Source organism: Calonectris borealis, chromosome 15 (assembly GCF_964195595.1).
Source record: "Calonectris borealis chromosome 15, bCalBor7.hap1.2, whole genome shotgun sequence".
Taxonomy (NCBI): Eukaryota; Metazoa; Chordata; class Aves; order Procellariiformes; family Procellariidae; genus Calonectris; species Calonectris borealis.
The window spans coordinates 22,327,169-22,344,166 of record NC_134326.1 but is presented as its reverse complement, the minus strand read 5'-3'; the positions used below and the strand labels follow the sequence as shown (position 1 = coordinate 22,344,166).

The 16,998-nt window shown below is 43.5% G+C and overlaps 1 protein-coding gene across 1 annotated transcript in view; it reads left to right on the top strand.

Moving 5' to 3' along the window:
- RASGEF1C (RasGEF domain family member 1C) overlaps nucleotides 1-16,998 on the top strand; it is a 106,535-nt gene that overhangs the window by 14,757 nt on the left and 74,780 nt on the right. Inside the window, exon 2 of the mRNA XM_075164680.1 lies at nucleotides 15,309-15,675. Coding sequence (XP_075020781.1) covers nucleotides 15,640-15,675 — 36 coding nt within the window. The 5' untranslated portion in view covers nucleotides 15,309-15,639. The remainder of the gene's footprint in view (nucleotides 1-15,308; nucleotides 15,676-16,998) is intronic.

Sequence of the window (16,998 nt, the reverse complement as noted above, 5' to 3'; positions counted from 1 at the left end):
TGGGAAAGAGGGTAAAGATGTTAAAAACACAGGTATTTGTTATATATTAGATCTGTTTCCGTTAGGATCAGCCGTGGTCCATGCTGCATGTTCAGAGGTGTTATTTTGGGTTGTTACCCTGGTACGTCTGAATGGAGCTGAGTCTGAGGTGCTGAAAATTCTGCTTCTGATGTGACGCAGAGCCACTCCCTTGTGTGCCACAACACAATTTCCCTAGCCCAGAAGGACCATCTGAGGCTGAGAGGTTATTTGACTCCTAGGGATGTACAGACTGTAACTTTGCCATCTACACTTGCTCTGTCACTCTGAAAAATCAGCCGTTTGGCTGGCATGAAACATGAATTTCCCATTCGTACCAGCTGGTGCAATGCAAGTTTCAGGACTGTTTTAACTGGAAAGATCTGTGAAGGTGGCAATAGCAGTTTAGCTTTATCTTTTATCTTTAGGCAATAGCTTTATCTTTTTTTCAGACTTCTAGGTGAATGAATTGTAGGCTCTGTTTATGACCTTGAACTGAAGATGACCACTCTCTTTACAGCCTCAGCATAAGTCTTACCGGGACCTCGTGAGAAAAGTGTTATTCCCTTTTGGAGCAGAGCGAGCCAAGGGTTGTGATCCTGAGGTGTCACGCAAGCCAAATCCAGCTCAGCTTTCCCTGGCCACAGTCAGCCCAACTCCTGTGAGATTAACGAGCCAAATTCTGATCTCACTTATGTTTGTGGAGTTGTCCCATATTCGTCCTGAATAAATCAGTCTTACCCTGTTCAGGAAAGCCAGATAGGTTTTGGTCCCAATTAAGTCAATGGGAATTTTGCCATTGGCTGCAGTGGGTTTGGGTTTCATTTGCTGTTGAGAGCTTTCAGTTTAATATAACTATTTCCTACTGGAGAAGGCAGTACTGTCCCAAACCTGAAATAAATACTTGGCATCCTCTAAACCAGGCAGCTCTCATCTAAAGGTGCATTGCATTTCCCATAAAGACTGCTGCAATATTTGGTTGGCCAGGATGCTTCCCTTTCATGCTGAATCAACGGCTCTAATTAAGCATGATGACAAAATATGAGGACTTCTGTGTAATTATGGCAACGGCACCACCTGCCTCTAATTAAGCTGCCAAAACATTTGGTCTAAAATGGTGCAATGAATAAGAAAAAAAAATTATATCCAATATTTTGGCAACGCAACAAGAGGCTGGCTTTCCTCACATAATTAGCTTTAACAAAGTGTTGTTAATCTGATTTCTGATTAATAGACTATTTAATCTTATAGCAGTGTGACAAGACTCTGAGCTGCCCCTGGTTTAAGTTTCCACCAAAAAAGCTAAGATTTCTAACAGTTTTAAGGGATATACTTACATGAGAAACATTAGATTTTCTTATCATTTTCATTGTTCTTCATGAGAGCCCCAAAGGTTACATTCTCTGAATTCACTGAACTTTTAAGCCTTTCATTAAATTGGAAGCCAGAGGAAAAGCTAATTTTTCTTCCTCTTCCTAATTCCTCGTTCAGAGAAGTCACTGGTATGATGAATTGGGGGGAGGAGGGGTGCCCAGAAACCTTGCAAACTCTGCACATTTTAGAGCTGCTGGTCGGCTGGCAGAAAGTATCAGCTATTTGGGCTGCTGTGATGCCCTGGGGTGTTTGGTGGCTAATGGTTTCCCCCTAGAAGTGCTTCTTGGGTTGGATTTAGTGACAATGAGGAGGGGAATATAAAGTGTAACAACAGCAAAGCAGCCCAACTGCTTTTTCAGGACTTGTGTGGCCATTTGGGTTTCAGAGCTGTTAATGTAACCTGGCATGTTAAATCAGACATGCTCAACACTGTAAAAGAGCCAAGCATACCAACAGTACAGATGGGTGGCAGATAATGAAAGCAGCCATGGCTGAGCAGTGTAAAACTGCTGATCAAACCACGTTAATATATGGGACTTATATTTCTGAAAATCAGCATTTGAACACCAGGATGAAAACAGGTAACTCTGTATTCACTATAGATGCCAAACCTTTAAAAACAAGTTTTCAGCAGCTTTTTGTGCCCTGCCCTGGCTGCCTTAAATTTTCTTTTGGCATGATTTTTCCACTGCCTTGTGCCCCCTATAACGATTGATGACTCCATAAAGTGGGTATACAGAGTTTCCACCAGCCGTGGTGTTTCATGTCTGTTCTCTTGCCCTGTTGAGGCTCTTTCCCATAGCAATGTCTGGGCTGGATTATCTACTCCCACTCCAGCTGCAAAGTCTCGACTAGCTTTAAAATTCAGGGGAGTTTCAAAAAAGTCCAAGAACTTGGCAGCTCTCGGCTGTTTGTAAAGATGACTGTTAATTCAAAGGATTTGTTTCAATTTTCTCAGCCTGAAGTAATGATAACGGCAGTGTTCTTGTATCTGGTATATTGCTGGGACAGTGGTGAGATTTTTAGCATTTGAGAATAGGCTTCCCAGTGCAGTTCCCTGCTCTGACAGCACAGATTCGATGGCACGAATGACACTCCCTTTGTAGGTTAGACAGCCTTTATATCTGTGTGCTCACACACCCTTCAGAGTTGGGTGCAGAAGTCCATTTGTTATCGCTAGGCTTCCTTTGTGCAAGCAGTAGTTTAGTTATGTAGTAAACCTTAACAGATTTGCTAAATAAAAATGTAGTTGACGGGTTGTACCATGACCCACCAGGAGAGAGGCAGCAGTGTAAAACCACCTCCAGATTCCACCTACTAACAACGCTTGAGACGTGGAGCGTCCTCAATAAATGCTTTCTGTACAGCTGCATGATAAGAAGAAGAGATTAGGGTCAGAGGTCTCATTTGGTGCTGATAGAGTGCGTGGATCAAAACCCCGATGTGGTGAGTATCCCACATGATCTGCTGAAGCAGGGGGAATACCCAGTTACTCACTACACACTGCGACTCCTGCCGACAATAAAAGCCAGGATCTCTATTAATTCCCAAATCTTGTCAATACACCGCCCTGCTACTCCAAAAAAACAGCAACAAACCTTAGGTGACCTCACCTCTCTTACACATTGGACTGGCAGATGAAATGCTTATGACTTTTTTTTCCCTCCACTCTCTATCTTATTTATCAAATATGTTTTCAGATGCAGATTTGGGAATACCCTGTGTTTACTTTTAAGTACGCTTGGTGAGATTTGTTTTCTTAAGAGCTGATCTAAGAACTGAACAAATGAGCTCCTGAGCTGGTCTATAGAAGGAGATGGCTCAGGTCAGTTTGATGTTTTCCATGATTAAAGTACACACTGCTGAGTAAATAGAGGGAGGAATTATATATTATTTGACTAGCTGCTAATTATGGTGAGCTCTTCCTGACTGCTCTTCCTTTGTAAAAGATGAAAGTCAGATCCCTCAAAATTCTCATATTTAGTTCCTTTGGAGAAAATGGTCTGGTAAATAAAACAAGTATTACTGCTCTAGTTTGTATCATGCTTCGTTTGCATGCTAATCTGAAGCTCCCCCGAGATAATTTGACAAGGCGGCCATTAATGCAAATTTAAGCATGACCTAGAAAGAATTTATTTTTCATGTACCACATTGATTCTCTGCTATTGTTATTTGTTTTTCTTTGTTTCAAACGCCTAGTGTTTCAGGGTTGCCTTTCCTTCTTTTTCTTTCCTCCTTTTTTTTTTTTTAAATCTCATGACCATAGTAGCATAATTCACCTCAAAAGAAATATGTTGCTTTCAAATAAAATGCTCAAGTAAGATATGAAAATGTTGCATGTAAAGAATGGAGTTTATCCAGCAAACACTAGGTATAGTTTGGAAAAAACGTCTTTGTAGGCAATTAAGAAAAGTTGACTTTAATTTCTTTTATTTTACTGGAGAACTTGTGTGCAAATTTGCATCATAGATACCTGAGCTTTCCCAACAGATGTGGTCTCAAAGCCCTCTATTGTCCAACCGTGCCAACTGGCCAGTAGAATTAAGTAAATACTAACAAACCCAAAACTGTTGCAGCAAGCAGGATTAAACATTCTTTTTTCAATTGCTCAATTCTGTTTCTGTGATTTCTAGGCATAACATAATTTTGAGGGACTCTAGCTCCAACATTCATGTGAGATATCTAATGTAGAAACAAGTGAGGAACAAACCCAAACACTTGAGAATCTCAACACTTCTGGGTTTGGTTATACCTCGTAAAGAAGAAAAAGGTCCCAGTTATCGGCCTCCTTTTAGCCCTTTGCAGGTCACCTTTACTATTTTTGCATTTTAATATATATGGGAATAAAGTATGTAAGCTTTCCCAAAGGGATCTCAAAGCTCTGTGCCATCTTCTTTCACTAAGCCCTCGAAAAATATGCCATTGCTTATAGTCAGAAGAAATAAATCTAGCTGGTTTCCAGTTAAGATGTGGCCTGTTACTATGTGTTGGTAAAAACCTCTCTCTCTGAGCCGGTGCATTTTTCCCCTTTCGACTGCTAATGGCAGAAAAAAAATGGTTACTTTCCTTTTAGCTCCTCAGCGTGCTGGGAGGTTATTGCTGATGGTGGCACTGAGAATGCATGCAAGGGCGCGCACACAATTCGCTTCTGGGTTGGTTAATATTTTTCCCTTTCAGGTCGATACGTCTGCTTTATATTCGGCTGAAGAGAATGCAAAATACTTCCTCATGTGGTGCAATGGGGACAGTGAGCAGTCCTGAGGCGGAGGGAAGTTAAATGACTTGAGGTTATGGAGTAATTGAAGCAAAGGCAGATCGAGGTGCGAGTCCCGCTGGAGCCAGGGCTGCGCCGGCAGCGCTCCCGCTCCTGCCCGGGGAGCCGCGCCGGGAGCGATGCCGCCAGGCAGCGAGCTCTCGCTGACACCGTGCCAGCTTCTGCTGCCGGAAAACGCATCCAGTGTCCAGCCCGCTTGACCCCCTGTCTGAGTAACTTGTTTTGCCATTTGTCACTGCCAAATGTTTCTTTATTCTGCCTCAGTCACTTGGTTTGCCACTCATTTGACTCCCTGCATAATTAACTTTGCCAGCCAATTGACTTGCTGTGTAATTATCTTTGCCAGTCACTTTGGTCTCTGCATGTTAATCACGGTGTCTAACGGGCCTCGGGGCAGGTTGCAGCTCAGTGGGGCCGGCAGCAGCTGCCGGCCGGCCCTCGCACCCACCGGGCACTGCCCGGCGTCGCGGGAGAGCCCGAGGGCTGCCGGCGCAGACGAGACTTTGCTGGGACCGCAGCACGGCCAGGACAGCTGCAGAGACATGCTGCCACTTGCTGCTTCTCTTCCCTGACCCGAATTTAATTCCGCTTCCCCCTCCCCCTCCGCAGTGCCCCCCTCCAGCCCTGCCCCTCCTCATTTAATTGCTCTCATTTCAATCGCATCTGTCCACCTTTGTCGGCTTCTCAGACACACTTCCCCATGTGCTTTACCACGCTCTGGTTGTGCAGACCGGTCCTTCGCTCCCCAAACAATCTGCAAGGCGTCCACAAATTCTTTGTTCAGCTTCAACCAGGGGGTTGTTTTTGCAGGATGCCTTGGAAAAATTATCTGACTTAGAGTGACAAGTGTGAAGAGCAGTTGCAGACAGTTTATACACCCTCCTCATGGAAAATAAACCTGTTAGTGTACGCCATATGCTACAAAGAAGTGGCTCTTGGCCACACAGCTGAAACACTAGAGCCTTTCCTTGACTCTTTGTCTGCTCGTCTATTTGTCTTCAAAGAAGGAGCCCCTTACAGCTGACACTTCTCTTTCTGTCCTGTTTGCCAAATAGCTGTGGACTTTGTAAATAACGTAGACAAAAGTTTTGGATGTTGTTGGGAATAAATAACGTAACGCCTAGATTTATCATCTAATCGCAGAATAATGTACTTTGGAAACTGATCTTGCCTGCCTGCTTGCCTACAGTTCAGAGAGGTTTGGGTTTTTCCTTTGGTGCACTTTGCCTTTAAAATCTCTCTAGCCTGTGCTTTGTTTTGCCCCTTCTGCCCAACTTCAGTCTAGCCCCTTTATTGCTTAATTAAATTTTGTACAACTTCATTCCCTGTCAGATACACTTCAGCTCTAAAAACACAAGCCGGCACCAAAACCAAACAGAATTCCAATCTAGTTTTCCCTGATGGTGTTTTCTAGTTTGTCTGGACAGATAAAATCCATTACAAGGATTTTGGCCTCTCTGTATCCTTTTATATTGACTGGTTATTTCATAGTCCAGTTATTCTCCTTGCTTAGAGGACCTATAACAAATTCTTGTAAAGAGCTTTTTAAAATCCTCTCCCATTGTTTGATGTTTTGCATTTGTATGTAACCAACAATGTCTCACAGAGCTTATTCTTCTGAAGTATCAAAATAAATCCCCAAATGCATTCTGAGATACAAAGGCGTGACTCTATACTGTGCAATCGAGTGTGATGCTGTCATCTCACCTAATTTTGGTTGAGGTAGCTCCACAAACAGGAGCTTTCCAGCTTCTGCAGTTAGTATGGCATTTTGTGAGGTGCTTTTGCCCCGCCATCCAGCCCTGCGCAGCCGGGGCTGTGCTCAGCGCAGACTTGCTCAGAGCTCGCTTGTGGACCTCGATGTGGTGCACCATTGGGTATGCCTGACGTGAACATTTTGCTCATGTCAAGGGGAGGCAAGTATTCCCCCTCCTCCCAACTTGTCTTTCGGTCTCCAGCTTTTACATTCCCTGACATGTTCCTTGGAGAGCCTGGATTATTGTTGGTAGTGGTTTTGTTTTGCAAGAGTTCTTTGGCTGACTAATGCACAGACAAATCATCTGTCCTGGCTTGGTCTTCCCATAACTTCCGCATAACAAAAGGAAAAGGAGTGATCATATCTCAGCTGTCCTGCGCTCTCACGCCTGCGTTTCAGTCTGGGGCAAGATAAGGGTACTCTGCTGGGAAGAGATCTAAAGTTCACAATCTGGAGTTTTTCTTCTGAGGTTTAATAACTTTTTTCTTCTTTAGAAAAAATGAGTTCATGTGTGAAGTATGACTGCTGTTTATTTTTTTTTTCCCTGAAGCGTCTCTGCTCTGTCTCTCCCAACAGCTTTGAGCTGCAATAAACCCACTCAGAAATGCACCAAGAGCTAGTTCTGACTGGTGCGGACAGTGCGGCTGCTGAAATTTGATTTCGGCACAGGAAGTGACATGACTGGAGCAAATTCCTCAGCTTGACATTTAAGAGCAAATATAACATCATTGGTGGTTTGGCTGGGGCTGCTGTTCTTTTGGACTAGGCTTGGGTCAGTGGGAAACATGGCAACAGAGGGGATGTACTAATGCAGCCTCATGTTGCCTGCTCAGCCAGGGAGAATCTGGGGGACAAGGGGACAACTTTGCATTTTGCCCAGGTCAGTCCCTACCTTTGTGGATGTACAAACTCAAGGCTCCATGCACAGGGAACTCCAGCAGAAAGGAGGAAAGAAACACAGTCCTTGCAATGAGCTCTAGCTAAAGATTAACCTTGCTGACTAATTGAATGCTGGGAATGAAAAATGTGAAAACAAATATTCTAAAGAACCAGGCTGTATTTTTCCTCTCTATCTGTTGATGGAGGGCTGTGTTGCCACCTGTCTGGGCCAGCATCTTTGGATGTTAAATAAACCCAGTCTCCTTCTGTGATACAGTACAGAGAAGTTAATTCAGCTCTATTAGAAAAGTCTACAGCATAAAGCAAGCCAATAATAGCTTTGAGAGTGTGTCCTTCAAGTTACGTTTCACACCCACCCAGTACATGGAGATAACAATGTTTACTATCACTTTGTATGTATAACTCCTGGATGACTAAATCAGAAAGTAATGAAATGCAGCTGCCTGCTCTATTTCTGTTTTCTCTTTTATTTATTCATCTTTCTGTAAAAGAGCCTAGGGTCTATGATCCCCTCCTATGGGAAAAGCAGGAGTAGGTTCCCCTCTGGGGAAAGCCTGGCATGTGGGTCGGGCTGCCCTGCTGCAGCTGGGGAGATGTGGGGGCACCGACTAGTGCTGCCAGGGGATTTTGGCTTCAGTGATGGAGTGGGTTTGGTTCAGGACTCCTAGTTTAGCCTCTTCACTGTTGTCTGAACCTCTGGAACGTCCTTCTAGGAAAAAATGTTACCTGGAGTTGTCTCGTAGTGGGGATGTGAAACAGTGAAGAGGTTCTGAGCAGCTCAGGTCTGCTGTGTTGGGTTCCCCGCTTGCAGCCAGAAGCAGCTGCAGTCACCGGCAGGACAGCCTGCATCCCAGGGCGGCACAGGTACTCAGAGGAGAGACCGGGGAAACGCAACGACCGCGCTGCGGACAGTCCTGGTGTGGTAATGAGGTGCTATGGGGAGGTGTCTCAGGAACTGACTTTACAATCAAGACCAAACGTTACCACTAATCCACATGGCGTTACAGACGGTGCTGGTGGGATGCCAGTTCAGAACAGAGCTTGCTAGCAAGGGACCCTTTGGCTGTCGGACACGGTGCCACAAGAGGTCAAAATGTTACCAAATCTTGATACCCTCCACTCAGCTCTCTTTACCAGAGTTGACCTGCAGTGATGACGGATTGCCAGAAACGAGGGAGAAAAAAGAGACAACAGTGGAGGAAGGGGGACAGGGATGCTGTTAGAAATCATTGGCCTTTTAAGACCTCCTTTAAAGTCTCTCTATTATTGCAAAGATGAGCTTACTATAAACTCCTGAATAGACAGACAGAGCCTGAGATGCAAGAGAATGGGCCTCAGACAGCTAAGACAGTTTTCTATTATCTGGGAGATTTCTGTCTTGATAGAAGCTTTCAGAGCCAGCATGAGAGTTGAGCTTTAAAATTATGCCCCTGTAGGAACAGAGTGTGTTCTGATGGAAAAGGCAAATAAATTGTGTTTTGTGATACGATATTGCACACACACAGTATTACTCTGCTGGTTCTCAAGTCACACAGACTCCATCACAGACAGCGAGCCTAAATGTCTTCTGTGGCAAAAATAAAAATCACTTTCTGTTCTCACTAAGAAAATACTTTGTTTCTACAGAGTAATACCTGGTCAAGGTGGCTGCTCTGTTGAGCTCTGCAGAGAGTTTTCTTCTCCTCTGTGCTGCTGAGCTCTTTCTACTCCTGTGCACACATTTTTCTTTTAATTTTTCTTTTGACAGTATCTATTATCTCAACCTGTAAGTGTGAAATTAATGTTTACATACTTTGAACGAGTTAAAACTAATTAGAGTAAACCGTCGCCTTCCAGGTTGGGCTGAAATGGAGAACAGTCCATGCCCCAATACACACACACTTACACCCACCTGCCTGTCACACAGCAGGATTTAATGGCAACAAATCATAATGTCAGGTTAGCCGAAGCTTTGCTACCCTGGTGCTCCTACATCCTGCAGTTTCAGTCACTGGATCAGAACTCTCTCCACATCCAAACCTGTGGTTTACAGAATAGATTTTGTACTTTCGGTCTTGCCACTACTTTATTTACTTCACTACTTTCTTTACTCACCACTTCTGGGTGGTGTCTCCTTCAGGGACGCTAGCCACAGCTTCCATTATTGGCCGCATTGTTTGTCATAATTCCGCATTATTTCATTTTCTGCCAATGGCAATCACATAACAGCAGTGGATTATTTACCTCCTTTCAGTTTAAATATGATCTATATATTTCAGCCCAGCTTAATAGCTCTTACATTAGCAGTGCATTTCTGTTTGAAGATTTTAATTGAATGTATGTTCCAATAATTCCTACAACAATATTTATTTTTCTGCTAAAAAACAGGATTCAATAAAGAGCCTGCCTTCATGTTTTACAGGTTTTTAAAGAGAAAGAATCTCATGAACAATTTTTGGTGTTGCACCTTTTTTTTTTGATCTGCAATTAAGGGAATGTAATTACTTTTCACCTTGTCTTCTGTTTGCTTTTTGCATTCCACTTCTCCTGTGCTAGGGGTATGAATCATGTTTTATTTCATGACTGGAGAGCAGGCATGGGTGTGCTGCTGATTCTGTGTCTGGTCTATATTTTTGGTAGAGACACTCAGCTGCTAGAAACCAACAAAGGAGTCAATGAAGGCAAGTTGGTTTAGATGTGCAAAGATGTGTAACCTTTGATCTTCTGCAATAGAAAGCCCTTGACCCTACCCCTTTGAAAAATCTAATTTAAAACAAAAAGTACATGACTGTCAGTCAAACACATTCTATTCTTCTCTTGGTGGGGGTTTGCTCTTGCAGGCTTTTTTTCCTCCTCCTAGGAATGCAGTCGACAGGATTCAGATAAAAACCTGATACCTAAGAAAGACCCTTCAGCAAAATGTTTGTCCGGCAGTGTTAGAACTTGCCCCTGGATAATGAGTTAGATCCACCTTTATCATTCTCTTGCAACTCTCACGCAATTAAGCAGCCGATTGCAGCGTTTGCTGAAACTTACTGACGATTATCAGCCTGTATCTGCTCCTGCTGACAATCAATTTTACACTGGTGGAGCCGAGTGGGCTTGGACCCATCCCTTGCAGGTTACCTGCCTACGTACAGTACTTCCTTTCAAATCTCATGCTATATCACTGATGGAATAACTTTGTAGGCTCAGCTGGGCTTTCCCTTGAACCTGCTCTCTAATTAACCACTGCTTTAAGTTCTTATCAGCAGATTAACTTACTGCAGAAACACTCTGCATTTCCATAGCTTCCAAGCCACATAGGAACATGGCTTCTGTCATCTTGCCATAACCTTGACATTACTCAACACGTCAGCTGAAGTCTTAGGAGTTTTCCAGACCTTTTAATCTTTACTTCTCACTTAATATTGTTCCCTTCAAATAGATGTCATTCCACCCACAGGCAATTTGCCCCATGGGGATCTAAAGCAAGCTGGGTTGAGTAAAGACCCATTTCACACATGGAGGAAAACACAAGAAAGATAAGGACTCTAAATATAAGCCTCCATTTAGGAGGACAATAAAGCCAGTGCTTAAATCTGTACCTGTTGTAATTATTGGTGTTACGAGAGCTATAGAAACTACAGCCTTATTTGTACTTGCTGTTGTACAAATATATAATGAGGAGGAAGTGTTGTGTCCTGAAAGACTGCCTAGCAATGTAAGAATACAGTCAACAGGGAGATCCAAGCAACAGACACGAGTACGGAAAACTTGAAAAAGCTTTATCTACAGAGGGATTCACCGGCCAAAACAAATTACCTGTTGAACAGCGCTGTGATTTCTGTGGGTATTGTGGCATATCCTCAGTCCAAAGCACATATTTAAGTCTAATTGAAGAAATTAAAGTTTAACATGTACTTCAGTGCTTTGCTGAATCAGGGCCATAATGCTGCCACCGGCCATTTTAACGCTGGACGGAGATGAGCTAAAGAATGTGTCTGGTATCAGTGAAATTCCCGAATTGGGTACGTTGTGTCCAGCCAGAAGAACTGAAGCCCCTTTCTGTACTGTGATTTTCAACTCTGATTAAACTATCTCAATATACATTCCCGAGGCCACTGATGTAATAGATTCCTTCCAGAGAAAACACTGCGTAAAGCAACGCTGCCAGGAAATGGGAGTCCTCACACTTGGTGCCTGTATTTATTGTAAATATCCTGACTGAAGTCTTTTGTGCGGTAGTTTGAGAAGAAGCTTGTTGTTGTCACCCTCCTCAACTGCACCATTGTCCAAATCTGGAAAGAAATTGGGATCTCATCTGTGGTGAAAAAAATCCATCTTAGAAAAAGAGACGAAATACAGTAAGGGCAAAAATAGCCTGAAAATGGGATTGCAGTGAGACAGTAAGTTTCCTGGAGGTCTTGTCAAAATAATCTTCATCAACAAAGCACTCTTAAATGCTATGGAATTTTAGCTTTTTTTTTTTCTGTAATAGTAGATTCAATACATTAATGCTCATTTCCCAAAAGTGATGCTCTCCCTGACCCTGTGGTCGCAACATGACCCTCAGCCCCCTGCTTCAAACAAATTCAGCAGCTTTGCAGCTTTCTGTGGAAGAAGCCAGCTCACCTCACTCTTCGGCATTTCCAGAAGCAGTAAAATTCAAGGGGAGTTTTGCAGCTGAGCAGGATAAAACTCTTGAGTGTTTGTGCTAGGCACTCTACCATGTCCGTACCACAGGCTCGAGAGCTCTTCTGCTGGAATCAACAAGCCCCTTGTCTCAGTACTCCAAATGTGCAAAGCTCCTTTATGAATTAAGCAGCTAAAATACATACAAAAGAAGCAGCCAGTTTGTTGGCATACTAATAGTATTAAATGTCATTTTACTGTTAAACATCAAAGATACTGAGCTTGGACCAGAGTTCTCCCCCGCTGAAACCAGTTAGTGACTAAGGCATCTGGGCAGGCTAGCACTAACCAGAGGTGCACATCTGCTGTCTGTGCCTGGCTGTGAGTACGCAGCCATAGCTCTGCGTGAGAGAGCATCCACAGCTACTTTCAAGCTACTGTGGAAACCTGTGGGTCTTCCTATAGACCTGACCGCTTGCCAGATTCTCATTAAGAGCTAAAGACAGAGATTGTCATGTAAAATGAGGGGCAAGGATGGGGCTTAGCCCCACCATGAAGGCCTCCAGCCATTGACCCTGGGGACAACTGGAGATGCTGCTCCTGGGATGATGACTCCTGTGGTGGCCGTGGACCAGCTGCACCTACCCTATGACTGCTGGCAGCCCTCACCTGGTAAAAATTACCACAATGTTAACAAAAGAGCAACGCTATTTACCAAAATTGAGAGTGGAATATCTTAGTGAAATCACATGGCTTACTGGGTGTGCCTTTCAATTTTTGATAAATCCTTCAGTGAAAACATAGGCAATGTGTCACCATAGGTACCTTTCTAATTAAACTGAGAACATACCACATCTATTCCTCAATGTCCAGCACTCTTTCTCCTGGGTGCAATTCGCGGTGCTGGGTTTGATTTATGAGCTCCTTGTGTGGCTTGGTTAACGGCTGCCTTGGAGCATGCTCCTTTCTCCTCCAGCCATTACAGCAGCAGAGACCGAGGGGATGCTGTGTCAATGACTTCCTGAAGCCAAACTGCTAATAGAGATTTGGGCAGTTCTGTCTTACTGGAATTAACTCCCCTGTTGAGCCAATAAAACGTGTATGTTGAAGGTAGCACAGAGTATAACACTAAGCAGCGTGAGTGAGAATCAAGAGGCTGCATGTCTATCTTAACTAAGGAAACCAAGCTGGTAACTGTCCGAGGACGCCTTTCCCTTCGCAAAAAAGTATAGAGTGAGTCACCTGCTGATGAAGGAAATATACCCCTTTGCCACCTTTTTTTCTTTCTATCTGAGAATCACATCTACATGTCAAAGGATGATGAGCAACAACCCTAGCCTTCCTTCTGCAGCCTGCTGGCAACATGGGAAACGTGGCTTGGTTGCCTAGAGAGACAGAAGTGATGAAGATGCGGAACGTCTGAGGACCGGAGGCCTCTTGTCTCTGGATTCCTTCCATGGTGTTTTATAGATTCTACCATCATCTTCCCTTGCCTGTGGGAGATGGGTTATGATGTGGCAGAGAACGATGCTGTCACACAGCTGGGTGAAGCTAAGGGGCTGCACTTTTATGTGCAAATACCAAAAAATCCTTTTTCAGGAAGGCAGAAATAAGGAGGGACTGGGAGACCAACTCAAAAATATTCTTGGGTTTTTGTGGTTTTGTGATGCTTCTTCATTCTCCCAGGTGTCTCATTAAAATGAATTAAAATGAGACAATTAGCTGCTACTGAGAATTTACAATGCTGCTGCATCAAAGTACTTTTGAGTACTTACTAAATAACAGCTGAATAATTGGTACCTACCTCTACTGTCTGTCACAAAGACAATGGACATGGCGAGGGTCCTGGAGAGATATGGTCTTTGTTGAAGAAAAGAAATGAATGTTTAAACAGGTTAATTATAAACAACATATATAAATTAATATGATTAGCAGTAGCTTGACTGGCTTTTTTTGTTCTTTTTGCTTTTTTTTTCCTGCTTCCTTCCATATAGTTTTCTTCTGGTTGGCTGTGATCAAATAAGAAAAGGCAGAAATAATATTCCTTTCACAAAACCACGATCAAAAGGCCCTTGTGCTTCTTAAAAATGGAAAATGTGGATACATGTCATCTGGAAACCACTGCCTGACAGTGGTTGCATGACAGTCGCAGCTTCTTCCACACCTCCCCTCTAACCTTGCTGTTTCTCCTGTTACTTCTCGAGCAGAATTCAGGTCTTGACTACTGTCAGAACCAAAATTATGAAGTCCAACATTTCCCATGTCAAACCTACCATGCATGCACAGCCCATCCTTGAGTGTGGTGCACTCACACCCTGGAGGGGGTCCCCCTTGGGCACATGCATGTTTGATTCCTGCAGGCAGAGCCACCAGCCCAGGACACAGGGAGTCTGCCAAGCCTCTGCTTTCAGCAGTGATTTACTGCTTTTCTATGTGTGCAGCATGGTACAGCTGCTTCTGCCTCCCTAGCTCTCTGCTTCTGGGCAGCAGGATTTCACTCCAGGAAAAGGAGGAAAGAAACAAGAAAAGCAGCAAGGCAGGAGAGTGGCAGGAGAGAATTTTTGATTAACTCCTTTTCACAGACTACGTTTTTATTTGAGACTACACCAATTCCAGTTTTCATAACAATGCATTTTTCCTTTGACAAGTGCTTATTTCATTTCATATAGTTGTCTAAATAGTTATCACACTGCTAATGTTTCCAGCCAGAAATTACTCCCCAATGTGCCAGATCCAGACCTTCCAGTAATTTGTGTATGTAAATTCAGATTATTATTATGTTCGCATGTAATACTACAGGTAACAAAATGAAAGAGCAGATACAAATTATCTGCATAAAAATCTGCATAAAATATTCACATATAGAAACCTAATATTTCTTGTTTGTATAAACGTCTGAACATGTAAGATCTATTGATCAATCTCACTTGTACCCATACAGCTCAGAAGCATGTCATATTTATTGTGTGAGTCTTAACATCATCTTCCAGTAGTTCATAAAATATGATCACTGCTAGGAGCTGATCGGAATGCAGAACTGTATGATCATTTGGTTGCTACTGTGGATCTAAAATGTCTTTTTTTTTCCTGCTATGAATTTTTCTTATTTAACAGTCAACTCAACTATAGTGATCTGGGAATTAGCAGCTGAGGACTGTTCAGCACTGCAGGATGGTTAATGCAATTAGCAAAGTTAATAAAATGTTGGACAGGTGCCTTATACCGGGGGAAAAAAGGCGTTGTTCTTATTTGCTCAGGATCAAACAGTTACATTACCTTGGTTTTTTTAAGAAAGCATTTATTCTTAAAATGGAATGAAATAAAGAACAAAATCAATGATTGACCTGGTTTTGGTTGAATTCTACAGTAAGCTTCCCTGTTTTCTACTTCCAGGAGAACAGCTTCAGGAAACAACGTGTACCTACTTGCAGAGGGGCACAGAAACAAAAGGTACACTGAAATGGGCAAAGCCTGAAGAAGATTACACTGGAGTATCTAAGGAACAAGTTGAAGCCAGCTCTGAACGGGTGGAGGATGGGAAATATAACAGAGGTCAGAGAGGAGTAAGTATACTGTTCCTCCTCTTCTTGACAAAGCTGATCACACGCTTAGCTTAACACCTGGAAAGATGGTAGAAAAACTGAGTCAATGAGAGACAGCTGAAAACTACTGATGTGCAGAACTGGGGAGAGGAGAGGACTCCTGCTGAGCGCTCCATGCTCCCATGAAGCATAAGAAAAACAAGGATGTTGCCAATAAGGTAAGTGTGCAAGTCTACTTGTATCTTCACTCAAGAGCTCACAAGCTGGAGGATTCCCCTATTTAGGGTGAATGTTTTCCTGCATCTGTCCTTGAGGGAAAACTAAACGAGGCAATTCTCTGAAGTTACTTCTATGTTGGTTTTAGAGGAAGATTGGGAAGTCTGAGTGAGAGCCTGTGATTATAACGGGTCTTTAAAATAAAAAAGCTAACATGTAGAGAAAAGACCTTAAGAGAGAAATTGCAGAGTCAGTCTGTCAGGCCACCTGTGTTCTGGTTCAAGCCACATTCTTCCAGGTTGTGTTGATTTTGTGTTTCCTTCACCTCTTCTATATTTATATCCTTCTAAGAAAAGACTCTACCATGACTGAAGTAAAACTGGAAGAAAGGATAGTCGTAGCTTCTTCATCCCTGTCCTGTCTCCTAAGCCATCCGCTGCAGCAGCGTCTGTGCTCAGGGAATACACACAGCTGCCTCTGACATTACACCTTCCCCGTGCCTTTGCTCTCTGGGGATCCCACCTGAATCAAGAACAGAAAGCAGGCATATGAAAAATAGTAGCTGGAAGACACAGCATCACTTTTATCTCTGTGATCATGTAGGCTTCCCTGTCTTCTGAGCAGCCACGGGAGTATTAGAGGGTGAGCAAAAACCCAAAGGGGCTCAGTCCAAGGCAAACCAAGGATGCCCCATGCCATGCACACCTCGTGAAACTCCCCGTCTGCTTGTGTCCCTCAGAAATCTGCAGAGCACCGTTGCAAAAACAAGGAGCATTTTACTGTTCCTGCTGAGGAAAAGGCAGAGATCCTTGTGCAGAGGGCTGGTGTCAGTAGGCAATTCAGCGTGTCTCTAGCTGTCTTTAAGCTGGGCCTGCAGAGCTGCCCTCTTGGAGCTGACCATGTCAGACTGGAGGGCTAGTTTGTTCCAAAGGGAAAACCTGCATGGGGACAGGCGTGGAGCATGGGCTTGAGGCCAGAATTAATGCTGATGTAGCCCCAGTCTCTAGGTAGAGCTACCCTTTTACCCTTTACATAGGTGCAAAATAATTCTCAGTCCGCAGGTGTAATGTCAGCACAGCTGATAAATATAAAATGGGAGTGTGACTTATCATTGTGGGCTTGAGCTGGGAAGCTGGTCTTCTTGAACGGACTGTAGTCACTTGCCTTCACTTAAAACAAAAAGAAGCTGATAGAAGCTGGTGGCTGAGATCCTGGACTGTGCGAGAGGAGCAGGCAGGACATGCTCTCTTTTGGGGGTGGGGGAGCTCACTTCCAACCTGCGCATTGTGTTAACATGCAGGAATGCCCAACCCCTTAGACACTGC